This window comes from Brienomyrus brachyistius, chromosome 2 (assembly GCF_023856365.1).
Source record: "Brienomyrus brachyistius isolate T26 chromosome 2, BBRACH_0.4, whole genome shotgun sequence".
NCBI classification, from domain to species: Eukaryota; Metazoa; Chordata; class Actinopteri; order Osteoglossiformes; family Mormyridae; genus Brienomyrus; species Brienomyrus brachyistius.
The window spans coordinates 6,885,880-6,904,235 of NC_064534.1; the positions used below are offsets into that span (position 1 = coordinate 6,885,880).

Sequence of the window (18,356 nt, forward strand, 5' to 3'; positions counted from 1 at the left end):
CAAACCATAATATCATTACTGCTAATATTATGTGACACTGCATCTAGCATATCAGTAGCCTAGATGTAAGGTCAGCTGCGGTTCTAGAAGGGGAGTCTTTGAGCATGAGGGTAGTAACAAAAAAAAGGGAATTTAATAGATTATCAGAATAGACATCAGCACATTTTGCAAGAGAATGGCAAGAGGGAAAAGATGGTGTAGTATATTATCAAATGAGTCTCATATCAGTAGAGTCCTGATGAAAGCAAAAAAAAAATCACAGAAGCACAAAAACTTTTAACGGTACTTTCCATTTCAACATCGGCACTGGCATTGCAGTCAGTTCAGCAGATACGTAAACGTTTCAATAAAAATAAGTGATATGTCTCCTCGGAATGTACCTTACGGATATGTAGGTCTAATGTATGAAGTAGTGATGTGGTCAAAACCACCGAGACCAAGTCATTACTATGACCAGAGTGTACTGAGACCAAGACCAAGGCAGGGTGAGACCGAGACAAGACCAAGCCAGGGCTAGATCAAGTCATGATTAGAAAAAGACTAATGTTTGAGTCTACATAACACAACTCACTATAAAATGTGGAGCATAGCTACCATCTTGGGGCTAGACAGTAGAGCCTAAAATTTGTGTCACAGTATAATTTGAACAAAGGATGTTTTTTCTTAAAATTTAAATATAAATGCTTCTATAAAAATGTAACATTTTTTTCAAATTTGGTCACATTCGAATTTTGAAGCAGGATGTTTTACGCCAGCCCATAACAGAGCAAAAAAAATCACACATCATGAGCAACTGAAAGACAACTTCCTTACCTATGTTTCTGGACTGCAGGGCAGTGAACATGCCAACCCCACACACAGAGTGTGGGCAGGACTCCAACCCTGGGGGTGTGACGCAGCACTGCTATCCAGTGCGACTATGCGAGATGTAAATATACACTGCAAAAGAGTTCACTGTGTCAATGTACTCTGTAAGGTGTATAAATACACACCTCATAAAAGAACATTCGCAAATGCTTCACGATTAACCGCACCTTCGTAATCCCTTTACAATGCATTCATAGAACATTACGTGAATGAACGTAAACGTGCTTACACAAAGTATTTGTGTTTTTGGGTGGTGAGGCACACTTATGAATACAGGTTGCTGTACATCATAAACATATAATTAATTTTCCCTAACTGTCGCTTTTGACTTGATTTACCCTGATTTCCAGATTTGCAACACCACATGTTACATGTCAGAAGTCATCCTATAGTTCAGGATGATGATCAGAATATAGATATTTCGAATAGATTATGACAATGGTGGTTTCATCCAGGGGGGCGGCATGGTGGTGCAGTGGTTAGCACTGTCGCCTCACACCTCTGGGACCCGGGTTCGAGTCTCCGCCTGGGTCACATGTGTGCGGAGTTTGCATGTTCTCCCCATGTCGTCGTGGGGTTTCCTCCGGGTACTCCGGTTTCCCCCCACAGTCCAAAAACATGCTGAGGCTAATTGGAGTTGCTAAATTGCCCGTAGGTGTGCATGTGTGAGTGAATGGTGTGTGAGTGTGCCCTGCGATGGGCTGGCCCCCCATCCTGGGTTGTTCCCTGCCTCGTGCCCATTGATTCCGGGATAGGCTCCGGACCCCCCGCGACCCAATAGGATAAGCGGTTTGGAAAATGGATGGATGGATGGATGGATGGTTTCATCCAATAGCACTAAAAAGATGATGAAGTGACTGAGGTAGCATTTGGAGGGGATATGGGGCAGCTGCCTTCTCACTGACCATCCTGACAATCCTGCCTGATCGCAGGCTCATCACCAGCTGGGCGATCGCCCTTTATATGCAGATTCTCTCACAACACCTGTACCTTGTTGGGGACGGTCTTTATGGGCATGAAGTGCCTTTCAATCTCCAGTCTATGTCTACACAGTATCCATGAATGTTTCCATTTCATAAATCGTCATTTTGTGGAGACCGTGTGTGTGAAAGACACTGTAATCTGATTCCTTACCTTATACTTACAGGTACAACATGAACATTCATTGTACAAATGCACATTGTATGTTAGATACATGCACACTGTATGATTTCCAATGTAAATGCACAAACGTGCAGACTGCATGAAGACACGTTGCTTGGTCACGGCCTTTTCATGGGGATGGATAATGAGAGGAAGTCCTCAGCCAGGACGACCTGCACCCCTGTGCCCTGTAGCGCCCCCTCGGCCTGCCGCTTCAGCTCCATCACGTCCCCATTGTCCCTGCTACCATCGGCCTCTCTGCCGGCGTCTTCCTCCGCCCGCAGGCCCACGGGCCTGTACCGCTGGCTGAAGTGGTGCAGTACCAGCGTACGCACTTGGCAAGCCCGCGCCACCTCGGCGGCCATGCTGGGCGTGCTGTGTCCGTGCTCTACTGCACGCTCCTGGTGCTCGTCCGACAGTGTGGCCTCGTGGACGAGCAGGTCAGCGCCCTGGCACACATGCAGCACCCCTGCATGGCCAACCAATGCACTGCAGTCTCCCAGCACGCACACCTTGCGCCCGGGTATGGGTCTCTCCAGAACCTGTCCGGGGGTCACCACCCGCCCGTCGTCCAGGGTCACTGACTCGCCGCCCTTCAGCCGCCCGTACACAGGGCCCGGCTTCACCCCTGGGAGAGACAAAGGGAGTGATACAGCCACCCAGCACGTTACCTAGCAACAACTAAACTTATACAGATCGACTCTTAGCCATTATAAAGAAAGCTATCTGTAAATATGCACATTTATAATTTTACATTGAATACTGTGCAAAACGTTTTAGCCAGTCAATGGAAATGTTTAAAGCTATTTATCTTGGTGGTAAATGGATATATGCTCAGAAAAAATACACAATTCAGCATTAGAACATAATGCAAATTAACAGTAACATACAAAAAAGCTAACTCTGTTCTGCAAAATGTTACTGATATGTTGGATGGCTTCAGTTCCTAAACCTCTCCTCAGGGGCACCTCAGCCATTCCATGTATTTGTTAAATTTAGTTTAATTAGTTAAATAAATTAAAGTAAGAGAGCAAACTGCTTGTCTTTGTGCAAGTGGTAGTTAATATTAGTCAATTAACAGCCACTGTAAAAATGCAGTTTCCTGTAGCATATAATTCAGTTTGATGGTATCGAATAGCAGCAGCTTGTCGTCTGTGTAACAAATGCAAAATGTTGGGCACGGCAGTGTTACCCAGCTCCTTCAGCAGCTGCGTGTTCAGCCTGCCAGGCCGCTCTCGTTCCTGCACCGCAAAGCCAAAGGATGGCAGCCGGTGGAAGAGGCGGAAGGCTTTGACCACGAAGTGCTCGTCCTCCAGGAGTGTATAGCAGTCGTCAGCACTGTCCAGAGTGAGGGTCCGACCTGGCAGCTCCTGGGGGTGCAAGTGCTCGTCGCAGGGAAGGGCAGCCAAGGGGTACAAAAAGGCGTCAGGGGGGCACTGGTCAGGCGTGGGCTCCAGCTCGTGCACCGCATATGGGAAGAGCAGCTGGGAGCCCGACAACCCCAGGGCCACACGCAGGAAGTACCTCAAGCCAGAGGGGCCATAGATATCCACCTGCGCCTGGGGGCGGGGCTGGGCTGGGGGCGGGGCTGGGGGCGGGGTTGGTGTCTGTGATGGTGCAGAGCTCCAGTTCAGGCTAATTGTGCACAGTAAGCCAGGCAGCCCAAACAGGTGGTCCCCATGCAGGTGAGAGATGAACACCTTAGTGATGCGACCTAAGTGCACAGAAGCAGGACATGCATGATACACACAATCTGAATTCAAACATTCACTATCAGTCACATAAGCTATTACCTGGATAAGCCGGTGGGAAAATGGCTGGCAAAGCAGTCATAGTCACATACTATTAAATTCATAAAACGAATGTGTGCCAGAAATCATTCACAATAACATGCACACTAATGGTGACATAACAATAATTAACATCATCACACACATATATATATATATATATATATATATATATATATATATATATATATATATAAAGGCTTGTTTTAACACTGTAGTACGGTGGGAATATATCACCCCCTGAGTGTTAATATAAGCCTATGTAAAAGTGAGGTCAGATAGGTTAAATATTGTCATTATATCTTAAAGAGCACAGCCTAGATACTTTTTAAACTACATAATATACTTACAGATATTATGGGTCGAAGGGGTTTAATAGTACAAAAGTTGATACTGTAAGACCATAGACAGGATATGTAGAAAACGCTGCAATTTATATTCAACTAATTACAGAAAAGTTAAGAAGCACAGGCAGAGGCGTCGGGAGGGCATGGACACTTTGACATATTTAAGCTGCTCGGCACTTGACAGGGGCCTTTGATTGCGGACAGTTACACGTAAAATTGAAAAGGGCGGAATATCTAGGTAAAGGTTATTAATGTCTGACGCTGTAAATGTGACGGCGGTGCTTTCGAGCGAAGGGCTGAACGATCGTGGATCAGCAATCTATTGTTGATGCTTGATAGTGTAGCACAGGAGCCGACGATCGCGGCTCTGTTATCTATTGGCGATGTCTTAATTCCAGACAGGAATAGAGGAAGCAAGCATGTGGGTTGCCCACTTTATCTTCTTGGCTTGGTTATACATTACGACGGTGAAGAAACCAATAGACTGACTTACTGGCTTTTAGCTGACTTTTCATCAGCTGTGTCTGCGTCCCCTCCCCGCAGTCGAAGAGCCAGCAGTCTCCCTCGGTGCGGAGGACTAAGGCCGAAGCGCCGCGATGCGGAGAAGGGTACGCGGAGCCCGTGCCGAGGAACGTCACATCCATAGACATCTTAAAAACCTACCGATAAAAAGGCTCAAAAATTCCCCGGGGACGCCGTGAACTATAGATAGAAGGTGGACCGTGCCTGGTGTGGCTGCGCCGGCTGTGGGCCGGGCTAACAACGGGGCGGGGGCTTTGCGCGTCATGCTCGTTTGGCTACGCGTTCAGACAGGGAAAACCAGATTATCCCAGCATCGATCTGCATAACTGCAGTCCTTCAACTCTTTAACCATTACAAAAATAACCGTCGCACAGCGCAAATATTGAACTACACAAATGTCAGCACTTAATGGAAACAACACTTACTTTAATGCAAATAGTTGCATAGTATCCTGATCAGCTAGTTATTTAGACTTCCAAACGAATGGTCTGGTTAACAGCTTCATCAAAGAAATCATTCAGTAACGACTGTTAGATGAGTTATTAGTAGTACTGTGTTGGGTTTAAACTTTTCTCCAAAACAAATCGCGGCCTTATTTATACGGATAATTCAACCGGGCCGAGACAGAGGACCCTGTGCTGATGATTAAGTGTTGTCTTATGGCTGCCGGTTTCTCACTCTCGCCCATTCATGGCTGAACAATAAAAGGGTATAAAATCAAGTTGCATTAAGTGATAACAAAAAGCACCTCTTGGACAGTCATAAAAAGGAACGCAGCACAAGGTGGGAAACTAAAGTATTTTTATTTATTAGTAATGGTTAAAAGTGCCTTCCACATGTATAAGCAGCTTTTTCAGGCTAAGGCAACAGCACCTCATAATAAAAAATAAATTCCATAAACAAGACGACACTTCACGGGGACTGAGACGGTTTTCAGAAAAGTGCACTGGAACACTCATGTCAGTTTCAGCTTTAGAAAAGTTCAGGCCTGCTTATGATATCCTGAAAGGACCCTTTATGATTGCCAGTATCTTAAGTCCTGCTCCCTCTGCAGTCAAATACATGAAAAGACACAGCTGAGAACTTCTCACCGCTGGTACAGCAACGTACAACAATAAAGAAACAGAAAAGGGGGTCAGACAGTAAAGCACAAAATACCCCCAACACAGTGGTACAACTACCCAATCTGGGCTATTTGTACGTGGACATGCATAGCAACCGTTTTTTGTAGGATGACTAAAGCAGCCAGATTTGTGCTCTTTGCTTCTGGTATCAAGACCAGTGGTCACTGCTCTTATTACGAAGGGACCAATATGGTGACAGATATAATTGTGCCACATCTAAAGCAGACAGCTTACTTAATACAGGGAGGAAGCTTGTACATTATTCGCCATCATAGTGTAACTACTCTTCCCCCTGGTGCATCTGACAGTTACGGATTTGGATGCTAAGGAATCCCACACAGGCACTTTGAAAGTCAATTTCAAATTGACCCTTCCCTTAAATAATATTAATAATCATAAACGTGTTAAGCACAAACAAAGTTCCATATATCAAAAGTTTCTAAAAACCATTTAAATATTCTTCACAAAAAAAAAAATTAAAACCGTTTGGAGGTAAGTTTAATGAACAAGTGGGCCATGGCCAAGCCGTTGTGTAACTATGGGTCACACAGCATGTGTTTATCATGCTACTTTGTCTCTTAAATGCTTAATTGGAGTGATTATTTAGCCAGAGGAACTACAGTCACCGGGTCTAAGTGTTAAACTTGACAGCCCATTAAACAGCAGAGATAACTTGGGGACACTGAGGGACTGTGGGGCTGGAGTTCCTAGCTGTTCGGACAGTGGTCAGCCATACATAGTAAACATGTATCAACAAAAGGAGCGTACAGAATAGCCTGGTTCACAGGGAGCCTCTATAAGCTGAGGAGCTTGGTGACAGTGGTGTGGAGTGCTTTCCTGTTCTTCGGAGTGTTGAGGAGATGCAACTCTCGGCCCTCCTGCCCAGCCACGTCTACTCTATTTTGGGGGGTTCTTGGGCACTCCCCGGCCAGTCGTAGATGTCAGGAAGGAAGGAGTCATACTGTGTGTTCCACACGGATGCCCTGACGAAGCTGTTCTTATCCAGCGGTTCCGGGTACCGGAAGGCCATGCCTTTAGCATAGACATATTCAACGATCTGTGGGCGGACAGATAGAGGTTAGTCATGCCACTGAAGTGAACGATCCACTCTTAGCAACCTTCCCCGAATGTCAAAGTGAACAGTTCATCCATCCATGTATTTTCTGTGTCCGATTCAGGGCCGCGGGGATTTGTATCCCATCCCAGAAGCTATGCATAAGACAGGGAATGACCCAGGATGCGGCACCAACCCATCACAGGGGTGAGCAGTCCAGCACTTTGTTATAGCTCAATGCATCAATGTAGTGTTACACAAAGCGCTCTTTAAGGTAAAATTCACACAAGTTCCTCTCTTGACTGATCCAGAATCCCAGACCATCATGTAGGTCTCACCTTCACTGCCATTCGGAGTGACACCTCCCGGATGTTGGATAAGGGCGGGTACAGACGGCCCTGCTCCATATCCTTATCAGTCAACTGCTCTGCCAGTGTCTGAAGGGACATAAGCCAACATGCAAACCTTTTCCAGATGCCACTGTACCAGGGTTCGAGATCCTCCTGCACTCAGCAAGAGTTTCGGGTAATAGGACTGAAGCGACGCAATAAACTAATTCCAGGACATAATCAACATCTCAGAACTAACAGAGACCCACACAAGGCCCCTCCCAATCAGACCAGAAATGGAGACCTCAGCAAAACATTCAGACCCAGTTCAACTCTGACCTTGGCAGCCTGCAGGAAGATGGTGTCACTGATGTGTCTCACTCCACTGAGGATCACAGCCAGGGCCACACCTGCAAGACATGGACAGCCAATTCTCAGCCTACTCCAGGTTCAAGCATCTAATCCCACAGGCCGCCTTTGTGATTAATGGGCCAGGAAGCAGTGCCCATATCATGGGCCTGTCACATCTGCATCGCCTGACTCTATCAAGTCAAGACATGGAAACAAGAGTAAGACAACAGGACTCCTTGCACTCACCGGGAAAGATGTACGCATTATTCCCCTGGCCAGGAGTGAAAACACGGCCATCGCTCAGTGTCACGGGTCCAAATGGACTTCCACTGGCAAACAGGCACCGGCCCTGCATCCAGCACACAGGACAGGGCAAGAAAATCAGGTTAGGGGTCCACTGCTGAAATGACATCTACGACATAGTCAAACTGAAGGGTTACGACTTGTTAACAGACAGGAAGTAGCGGGTAGGTATTAGAGGAACAATGTCAGAGCGGGCCTGCGTTCATGGTGGAGTTCAGCCTCAAGCAAAGGAGACTAAGGAGGGACATGATCCTGATATAAAGGATTCTAATAGGTCTGTATGCTGTTCAATCAAGTAGTTTCTTCAGTTTTAGTTCAAATACAAGAACTCGTGGCCATAGGTGGAAATAAGCGGGAGAACATTTTAAAATGGATTTGAGAAAGCACTTCTTTACACAGCGTGTTTTTAGAGTATGGAATACTCTTCCTGTTGGTGCAGTGCAAACTGAAAATTCCTTTAAATCAGAGGGTTTGGGTAAGTGTGGGGGAGTAGATACCTGTGTGATGTTGTAGGCATCCTCAGCCGTGCACTCTGCCTTGTTCGTGGGGTTACTGAGGGCAAAGATGATGGGCCTGTCATTCAGGCTACCCATGGCAGCGAGGACTTCCTTGGTGAAGAGGGGACCAGCTCCAGCCACCCCTGGGCAGGGATCAGCAAGAATCAGGAGGATGGAGGGAGGATCAGTAAGGATCAGGAGAAGGGAGAGAGCAGGACTGGCGAGGATCAGGAGGAGGATCAGTGAGGGTCAGGGGCGAGAGCACTGGATCAGCAAGGATCAGGAGGAGTATGGAAGGAGGAGGACCAGCAAGGTTGAGGAGGAGTGAGTGAGGGAGGAGGAGGAGTGAGTGAGGGAGGAGGAGGAGTGAGTGAGGGAGGAGGATCAGCAAGGATCAGGAGGAGTATGGAAGGAGGAGGACCAGCAAGGTTGAGGAGGAGTGAGTGAGGGAGGAGGATCAGCAAGGGTTAGGAGGAGGGAGGATGCTGGATCAGTGAGGATCAGGAGGAGGGAGGGAGGACTAGCAAGGATCCGGAGGAGGGAGAAAGGGTGGAGGATCAGGAGGAGGGAGTGAGGGAAGAGAGTCAGCAAGAATCAGGAGGAGAGAAGGAGGACATTTAGCAAGGAATAGGAGGAGGAAGGAGGGAGGCTCTTACCGATGATAGCGGTTGGTTTGAGGAGACTAACTGCATCCAAGAAGCTCTGTACATTCCCTGGGCTGGCATGGACAAATCCCTCCTGATTGCTGTCAACGTCTTCTCGGCCCTGGGAAAAGATGTGCGATAAGACAGGTGTAAAAGACAGACAGGCATGCCCCCAACATCGCACCCACAAGTTCCTCACCTGCACCAGGAGCCCATATTTGTCAAACATCCAGATCTTCTTCCGTGCATCTGCCTGAGACACTCCAGCCTCCATCATTGCCATGACGATCAGGTTGGCGATGCCAAGAGCAGCCTGCAGAGGGAGATGGTAGTCAAGGAAAATGTAGTAAATTATAAAACAAATCCATGCCAGGAAAGCCCCAGCGCAACCTCCCAGCAAAGGGGAGGTCTGGAACGCCACGACTAACAGACTTGCGAAATGGCTGTAAGCGTGCCCAACGATGATACCGGAAGCCCAACGGCGGCCATGGAGCCAAGCAAACTGCTACATTTGGGCAATTTGGTGCCAGGGCCCGACAGATGGCAGAGTAACGACTGAGCCGCTCCAAATGTGTCCTCCAGGGATGAGGCACACATCAGAATGCTCAAAGACATGTTTAAAACCACGGATCAGTAAGAAGTAGTGGCTGTGTCTACAGTATGTGGAGCAGCTTTGCACACAGAGTTAGGGAGGAGTAGAATTAATCCCTTTGTACTCCTTACCTCTCCAGCTCCCAGAAACAAGACCCGATGTTCAGTGATGGGCTTCCCTATGGCTCTCTGTGCAGCTAGCAGGCCAGCCAGGGCCACAGACGCAGTGCCTGAACAAGGAGCCGAATGTGTCACAACACGCATGTGCAGGATCACGCTGAAATACCACTCCGCAAGGAAGGCAGTTCACACTGCAGCCACTACTGCACCCCTGAAAGAGTAGCTCCAAGAGCTGGGAGCCCCTACAGGTAGCTCTGAGGCCTGGGTAATGACTCAAAACAGATTGTGCAGCTCAGAGGATCAAGGATGTATGCCCATGTCTTGAAGGTTGTGGGTTGAAATCCCATGGCCGGTAGAGTGATGTCACCCTTGAGCAAGGTTCTTAACTTCAATTGCTCTAGGGACACTGGTTCACCCTACTCTCTGATGCTCGTTCATAAGACAATTTAGACGTCTTAACACTCATCTACTGGTATGGTTGAGTGCCCGGTTTTGAAATGTGCAATATAGCCACAAGAAGCATGTTCAGACTTGTAGAATTGTAGAAAACTTGTAGATGTAGAATAGACAGATATTAGCCTATTAGCCTTTTTTTTCATTCAGAGACCATTAACCTCTCCCAGGCAATATCAGAATGGACCGTAAATGTCTCCAGGGTGCAACCTGACCGACCTTGGATGTCATCATTGAAGGTGCAGTACTTCTCCCGGTACTTCCTGAGAAAGCGGAAGGCATTATGATTCCCGAAGTCCTCAAACTGGATCAGGGTGTCCTGCCCGTACTTATCCACCACGGCCTCCATGAACTCGTCAATGAGGTCATCATAGAGCTGAGAGCGATCTCGCTTCTGGTAGAGGCCCATGTAGAATGGATCCTTCAGCAGAGTCTGCCAAGGTAGAAAGCTCTTCAGCGACCCACATCCCATAGCCCTATAACCATAATGCACCACACCAGCCCCACACATACCTGGTTGTTGGTACCCACATCAATGCAGACCGGGAGACACCACTCTGGACTGATCCCTGCACATGCCGTATAGAGACACAGCTTCCCAACGGGAATCCCCATTCCGTAAACACCCAGGTCCCCCAAACCCAGGATGCGCTCCCCATCTGTCACCACGACAGCCTACAAATGTGGGAGAGACAGGCATTCAATTTTGCAATTTTCTGACAGGCATTAAGCACTGTACTGCCAAATACGAGCAATCCCTAGGCAACAGGCTCACATTCACGTTCGTCTCGGGCCAGTTGTCCAGTATGGACCGGATGTGTCCTCTGTCCAGGATGGAGATGAACAGGCCTCTGGACAAAGTCAAGCAGCAGTCAGAAGTGTTACGGGACATGTGATCGCATCACCTGCATGTTCCTCAGGCCACTGCCATCTCCTACCCCTGCAGCCTTCTCGGGGGGATGCGGTGCTTACTTGGGTCTTCGAAAGATGTGGCCGTACTGCGAGCATGCCAGGCCGACGGTGGGGGTGTACACAATGGGCATGAGCCGCTCTATGTCCTCCATCAGCACGCGGTAGAAGAGCCGCTCATTCCTCTCCTGGATGCCCATCAGGTAGATGTACCTGAGCACGGAGAGGTGCCCAAGGGGGTGAGATGACACAGCTAACAGCTCGATATACTGGACAGGAGAATTACAGTATGTACATTACATTCATATTACACATATACTTTTAAAATGATTTCTTCTAGGAAACTGTGGTTAAATGATCCCCACCGATCCTAACCCCAGTTCTTTTGCTATTACTATGGGGTGCAAATAAAATAAACCATCCATCCAGCCATCCATCACCATAACCACTTAATCCCAACCGGGGTCGCGGGGGAGACCAGAGCCTATCCCAGGAACAACGGGCGCATGCAGGAGCCATCCTTGGGCAGGAACAAACACACCGCAGGGCGCACACACTAACACAGTTACACGCACACAAGAGTCACCAATCAATGTACCTTGACAGTGGGAGGAGACTGGAGCCCCCAGCAGACTAACCCACTCCACGGACTAAACCCAGCACCTTCTTGCTGTGAGGCAGCAGCGCTAACCACTGCGCCGCCCCATGAAACAAACCAAACATCGGAAATAAAAACACAGTAACAGGCTGTGGAAGCCACTGAGCCTGTGCTAATAAAGAAGGGCGGCCAGTATACAAATCAAACTGGGGTAAACATTCAGCATCACATGGTATTCATAAGTGTCCCCACATGGCAAACCAGAAGGCCAACAGGCTAAGGGGGTGGCCCAGGTCATACCAAGCCCCTTTACACTGTGAGATACCATATGTCAGACAGACACGCTCAGCACAGGCCCCACATGCACGCTGCTCTCTGCGGACACTAGGGGGTGCTGCAGCTCACTTCTCCAGCGGGTCAGTCATCTTGTCCAGGTTCCTCTTGAAACGCAGGGCCTGGATATTCTGGGTCTCGATCTTGGGGGGCAGCAGTCCCTGCAGGCCTAGGATCTGCCGCTCCCTAAGGTTGAACGCCATGCCCTATGTGGGGGGGGGGATAGGTATGGCAGTGCAGTTGGTAACAGGGACCACATCTGGTTAACAAGCGTAACTGGTTCTTCTTCTGTCCAAACAAATGACTCATATCCTGACTTCCTGTGCTGGACTGTAATTGGCTTCCTGAGCAGTACATGAGGAGTAAACGAGCCAGCCTCTGATTAACATTTCCTGACATCATGGCCACTGCTGCTTCGTCATGCCATTTTTCATTTATATCCATGCAACGTTTCTGTCGAAAGTTCTTTAAGCACTTCAGACTAAAAATTTAGATTTATTTTTATTAATGTAGAGAAAAAGCCAATATAACACACGCGACAGTACCTTATTTACCCTGTGTCTGTGCAGGTTTAGACACAGACGGCCTGTTTGCCTGAGTAAGGGGAGGGATTGAGGCCAATACATGCCCTCGTAAACAGCACCCCCAGCTTTCCGCCCAGAATGACTCCAACACAGTGCTTTAGAAGGGCAGCACACTTCGTTTTTATTCAGGACAGAATTACACAGCCCCGCTGCTTCAGAAAAAATAAGCCCTCTATTCAGCAGGTCCAGGGAAATAAAAGCACATGTGACTTGGAGGACCAATAGCACGCTAGGAAGCCATAAGCAGCCCTCCTGTATTGGGCTGACAGGCAGTTAGCAAAACAGCCTGATGCTCCAAACTTCAGGAAGTAGCCTTCCAATAGGCTCTGCTGTATCACTCAGACCACTAAAATCAAACCTGTTATACCAATTGGAGGAGGCCTCCTGGTCACCAGGGGCCACCTAAGTGCTCAGGGTGCACTGGAAGAGGCCTGAGGCAGCAATTCTCGTGTTAATATAATAAATAGTCAATAAAGGTCCAGGCAGTGAGAGAACCTGCCACCAGGTCAAAACAAGAGCGAATCAGAACAGGTCAGTCACTCATTTCCATAACCAATTACACGCAACAATCAGTCTGGTCAAGCCAGGACGTAGTCGGAATGCGTGTTCATCCTGTCGTTTGGAAGTCTAGTTTCAGTTCTCAGATCAAGGGATCGGGGCTATAGAACAAGCAGTTATACAACAAGTGGAACTTCAGTCACGTATATCTGTCACACAAGCTACAGAGACCCTTCACATCTAAGAAGAAATGACGCAACTGTCACTAAATCATGCTGCGCAATCATGTTTCAGATCCCCGTGAGTGAGACAGTTCTCATTGCCAAAGTGCACTGCAAACCTCATCCGGAAACCATCTACCACCTAATCAGAACCGGCTTCCTTTATTTTATCCCTTCCTCTATATTACATATGATGCTACTTTCTTTCTTCATACTACTGTTGTCCAAGTATGGTGTGTATGTATGACATAATGTATACACAACAAATGTATCTGTCTCACTGCGTCATAGTGTATGCTGTAACCAGTGCGTCGCACACCTGGTCCTATACACACCTAAGCTGAAGAGGAAGTCATGTGACATGAGGAAAGGGGTATATGTTACTGCAGCCCTGCCAGCCTCGGCGCTCTTACCTTGTTGGTGCGTGGATTGAGCATCAGCGGCTTGCCCTTTTCCTTAGTGTGCACCCAGCGAGCCCTGGCCACACATGGCCGCAGGGCTACCCACATCCTGGACAGCATGGTGATGGCAGCGGAGACTGTGGGGACACAGGGAGACAGGAACACACCATCAGAGACCATGCTCTACTGCATGTTGCCACCGGGGGCATCAGCAAGGCCCCTACTGTACAGGAAAAGTGAGGGGGCTGGTGGAAAAGGCTCCCAGAGTTTAAGGGAAACAGGGCTCTAGGGACACGTGGATGGGGAGACAGGGACAGACCATCAACGACAATGCTCTGCTACGTGCTGCCACTGGGGGCACTAGTGGGCTCTTTACTATATTAATTCATGTTGACTTCTTCAACAGCACACTGCTACCATAATACCACTTACAAGGATGGGTGTCGGGATAGCGCACAGGCTCAGAGAGGTCAGCATTCAGCTCAGTCTGTGGTGGGGATATATTTATTTGCTCTCTCGCACCAGAATCCAAGCATTAACATCAGTCCAGAGACCCATAATCTCCATGAGTGCTGGAAGGTCCTGTGTTTATTACTTTTTAGCTTCTTTCCAAACCAGTGCTGGACATGCCCTCGTTAACCCACCCCCAAAATATCCTTTGTAGTAAACTCTCTGATAGCTGGCCAATCAGCAAGATAGGGTTGGGTCATGTGACTGTGCCTGGCTTTTGTCTGGAAATACTTTCAAGCACCTTAAATTTAAAGGAGCATTAAATGGGTTAATACGGTACTTCAGCTTCATTTATGGAGGAGACAAAACCCTCAACAACAAAAAAAAAAAATCAATAGAGGTCAAAACTGGGGAGAGGACAGCCCTCCAGGGAATCATCAACATCCTTCCCAATAAGGTGATGCCTTCACCCAGGAAAAGCTCCTGTGGCATTCGTGCAACATCCTCACAACCTGAGATGCCATCAGCCCCAAGCGAAGGCTGTGCCGGAAGGTTATTTTTCCACATGTTGTTGTTGTTTCACCTTTCTGAATAAAACAATAGCTGAGCCTCGCCCAGACGGAGGAGAGCGTAGACTGACTCAGCAAGAAGATCAAGACCGGATCGAGGCAGCCTAGGTGATCGATAGTACACAGTAGATCATGGGATAAAAGACCCTACAGAAGAGGATAGTCTACAACCTAAAGCCAACACCACTTAGCAGCACATAGCTTTTATAATTATATCCCCAAGACTCCTCGTCTGCTTTCAGATTAGGAACATCATGTTACAGCCAAAGCGAAAATAAGTAGAACAAACACAATGAAAATGATATCAAAAACATACACTGCCGGTACTATCTATAGCACAGTGTGTGACGGACGTTTTGCAGAAACAATCCGTGTCAAGTACACCACTCAAGGGCACTCAGTGGAATCTGAACGGGTATCTGGCTGTTCCAAAGTACACAAAATAGCTTGAAAATATTCCAAGAGGGAAGTGCAACAGAAACGATCTTGTTGGGCAGGGAGAGGCGAATGGCTTTACACAGGTGACCTCTGAGGACACACCGCGTGGAGACAGGCACTGCCAAGTCGCCATCACATCCGTGAGTGAAACTCTGCCCATTTCTCTGTAATCATGAGGGAGCCCATAAATGATGACTAAGCACCCACACAGCCACTCAAACACACACACAGAACAGCATCCATATACGCAGTTACAAACAGCACCTACGCGACGGGCCATGCGGAGAACGAGGTCCATCCAAATCCCAAGCTGTTCGGGATGTGGATCTCCATCACTGAGACTGACGCGATACACTTCTCGATCGATCCGACGCATTAAAGATACACATAAAGCGACTCCGAATGCGATGATATGATTCACCCCGATTGCGATGCAGTGGGATTTGAAATGATTTGTTTTGACGCGATTAAATTCAATGCCATATAATGATGCAAAAGAATTCAGAAGGGGGAATCAATCTGAATATAAAACTACTCATCACATTTCTAAATAGTAAAGGTATACGGCCTCTACTGATAATTATATATTAATGAATCAAATTTTATCAATGCAAAGACATTAGAAATGATGCATCCCGAGGTCATTCCAAATGGTATCTGGTGCATACTGTTTTTTAAATGGAGAAAATCGCATCGAGAATCGGCACACTGATGTGAATCTGTGAATCTTACCAGCCCTAAAACCTACCATCACCCATACTCGCACAATCATGGCCCCCCTAGTCTCTGGGTGGCTGAAAGTCTTCTTCGTCCTCCTTACAGACAGCTCTGTCTACATGTCTGTACAGTTCTTACACTTCATTTTGCACATGTGCAGTGATGTCAGAGGGGGTGTGGCTTAAGGTCAGTTTGGCTGAAGGGGGTTATTGAATAGGAGTTCAAAAGGGGGCAGTTTCAATAGTTCGGGCAAAAGCAGCACCCCAAACCCCCCTCCCCATGCATGCTCAAGTCCCCGACAGCAGAAGGGGGCCAGTCACCTCACTAGTCATGCCACCCACATGATCCCCCCCCCCCCCCATCAGCGGAAAGCAAAATGAAACTAAGCCGCACCCTGCTGAGTGGCAGAATAAGAAAATGGACTCATGACCAAAGTTCAGAACATGAACAGAAAAAGAGGAAGGAGATGCGAGAGACTCAATATGTTCTGGTAAAACATACAGCTTATAAAAAAACAAAGTACAGATCTGCAAAAATCACTCTTGGGAAAGTATATGCATGACAGACAGTAAAAATTACTAAAGTATCCCTTACACAGCCTAACAGACTATAATAACACCACAAAATTACAAGTTCAGTTACACAGACCAGAGTGTAGTGAGCTACCAGCGACACCCAGAGAAGCATTGGGTGTGCTTCTCACTGGTTCACCTGAGATCTGCTGGAGTAAATCAATTCCTCTAGACAGTACATTATATTGAACTGCTTAATAACCAACCTGTTCAAAGGCAGGTGTGTACCCACAACAGCTGGGTGAGGCCGCGCATACAACGGAGTAACCAAGGCAGGGTAATAAGGGAGAATAAACAGCACTTTAGCTCCAACCGCAAGGAATCCAAATAGGGCAGTAAGGAGCGTGCCTTAGCTATTTATGTGGTACTTGGCTGCGTTTTTCTTGGGGGGGGTTGCGGGGGGATGTCCTCCATGAGTTACGTCCTCAGGGTCCAGGACGATCATCAGGTTTCATCGATGGCTTGTCTCACTTTCCTGACGGCCACTTGGCAGTGTTCGGCACATCCTAAGCTACTGATCGAATGGTGAAAATCGGAGGCTTAGAGGAGGACCTATATTATTTTACCACGACCTGCCGTGTAGTAACTGAACGCATAACGTCCCAACAAAATCAATTCAAACGCGCAGCGCCGCATCCCAAGCAGGAAGATCCCTGCGGGGGACCCCGAAGAAGACGCAACACGGTGACCAGAACCGGTTCAGTCCGCATCACAGTCTATCTCAGCATATCCTCTCAACAAGATTAACAAGAACATACAGAGGCAGTCGCGGTGATAGGTTCACCCGTTGATGAGCAATTCGTGTGTAGACAACAAACACACATTAATATACGTGCACATTGTGCATTTAAAGAACAAAAACGGGCTTCGTCTCCTGTTCCTGTCCTTAGAGCACACGTGGCTGTACACACAGGTACAGCTCGTGGCAAAGTACCGTGAGCTCCAGGCTCACTCACCTGCGGATCCGGCTTGGATGGTGGATGCAGACCTCGCCAACTCTCCACGGACACGCGGCGATTGCCCGCAGGGAAACGGGAGACTGGGGCGCGTCGCGACAGCGGGAGAACAGGTCCGACCAACCAATCACAAGCCGCCTAACGTGCCGTCACGCTTCCGGTATACCATAATGTCAGTAATACACGCCGAGACTGCGCTGGATAATTCGTTTTTTGTTATATGAGGCTTCGATTTCTCTACATACTCCGTTACCTCATTCTGGTTGGAAGATTTGTACTCAGGCTCACCTACAAAAATTCACAAGCGGAACTTTCTCCATGTGAACAAGCCAAATATGATAATTGTTTCTGAGTTTTACGGTAAAAAAAGAAGAATCCGGTTTCCAGATTAGAGGTTATTAATGCCAGAATTGGGAAGTGATTTTGCGGATCCGCGAGATGCCAGCTGGTGCTCGCAGTAAATTATTTAACATAATGTCAGTGCAAAAATATAAAACACCACTGCATGTTGACGTTTTGGTGACAGCAAGGAAAAAACATCTGATCTGGTTATAAGTAAAATAGCTTTTTGTTATTCTAGTACATCATTTTTTACAATGCATTTTTACAATGCATGTATGTGAGCGGTACGTCTGTGTGGTCCTGATCGGAAGGTTGTTGTTTCAAGTTCCGTGTCTCGAGAAGTGGTTATATTTTTGGCCCCTTTACACCGAAAATTGCTCCGATATCGTCACATAAATCGCGGACTCTACGCACTCCTCCAAAGCTTTGCCCCTATGTCTGTATCTCTCAATGGACAGTATGAATGCGATATCGGTACACGGGGAAACTCTAAATAATTCCACGTGTACTTGTAAAGCGATTAAGCATCTTCCACAAAGAAAACTTAAACGAAACGGAATGATCTAAATATAAGTTAAAACTGTACGCGGAAGGGTGCCGTAAAGAATATAATATTTTAGAGGATCATATCTG

General features: G+C 47.5%; 2 protein-coding genes across 3 annotated transcripts; both read right to left on the minus strand.

Annotated features, from left to right (window-relative positions):
* Positions 1-146: 146 nt before the first annotated feature.
* elac1 (elaC ribonuclease Z 1) lies at positions 147-5,387 on the minus strand. Its single transcript, XM_049004068.1, has 3 exons — positions 4,641-5,387; positions 3,203-3,724; positions 147-2,638 (listed from the first exon to the last, which is right to left on the minus strand). The coding sequence occupies exons 1-3, from the start codon at positions 4,795-4,797 to the stop codon at positions 2,130-2,132; spliced, it is 1,188 nt and encodes a 395-aa protein (XP_048860025.1). The 5' UTR covers positions 4,798-5,387; the 3' UTR covers positions 147-2,129.
* A 66-nt stretch (positions 5,388-5,453) lies between these two features.
* On the minus strand, positions 5,454-17,511 carry me2 (malic enzyme 2, NAD(+)-dependent, mitochondrial). 2 transcript variants are annotated; one of them, XM_049004012.1, is made up of 15 exons: positions 17,382-17,511; positions 13,692-13,816; positions 12,048-12,181; positions 11,108-11,257; positions 10,911-10,986; positions 10,649-10,810; positions 10,355-10,568; positions 9,695-9,792; positions 9,171-9,284; positions 8,984-9,092; positions 8,328-8,470; positions 7,774-7,876; positions 7,516-7,586; positions 7,186-7,284; positions 5,454-6,850 (listed from the first exon to the last, which is right to left on the minus strand). In XM_049004012.1, exons 2-15 carry the CDS (start codon positions 13,797-13,799, stop codon positions 6,686-6,688), a joined length of 1,746 nt encoding a protein of 581 aa, XP_048859969.1. In that variant the 5' UTR covers positions 13,800-13,816; positions 17,382-17,511; the 3' UTR covers positions 5,454-6,685. The 2 variants fall into 2 exon arrangements, with proteins under 2 accessions (XP_048859969.1, XP_048859979.1); XM_049004022.1 differs by lacking the exon at positions 17,382-17,511 and adding an exon at positions 16,632-16,752.
* Between the last annotated feature and the right edge of the window lie 845 nt (positions 17,512-18,356).

Excerpts from the sequence above, each read along its gene's own strand:
- elac1 (XM_049004068.1), bottom strand. The coding sequence starts at position 4,797 with ATGTCTATGGATGTGACGTTCCTCGGCACGGGCTCCGCGTACCCTTCT. Across the intron at positions 3,725-4,640 it reads GAAAAGTCAGCTAAAAGCCA|GTCGCATCACTAAGGTGTTC; the intron begins GTAAGTCAGTCT and ends CTGTGCACTTAG. Across the intron at positions 2,639-3,202 it reads GCAGCTGCTGAAGGAGCTGG|GGGTGAAGCCGGGCCCTGTG; the intron begins GTAACACTGCCG and ends TGTCTCTCCCAG.
- me2 (XM_049004012.1), bottom strand. The coding sequence starts at position 13,799 with ATGCTGTCCAGGATGTGGGTAGCCCTGCGGCCATGTGTGGCCAGGGCT. Across the intron at positions 10,811-10,910 it reads GGCCCGAGACGAACGTGAAT|GCTGTCGTGGTGACAGATGG; the intron begins GTGAGCCTGTTG and ends CCACATTTGTAG. Across the intron at positions 8,471-8,983 it reads CAAACCAACCGCTATCATCG|GGGTGGCTGGAGCTGGTCCC; the intron begins GTAAGAGCCTCC and ends ATCCCTGCCCAG.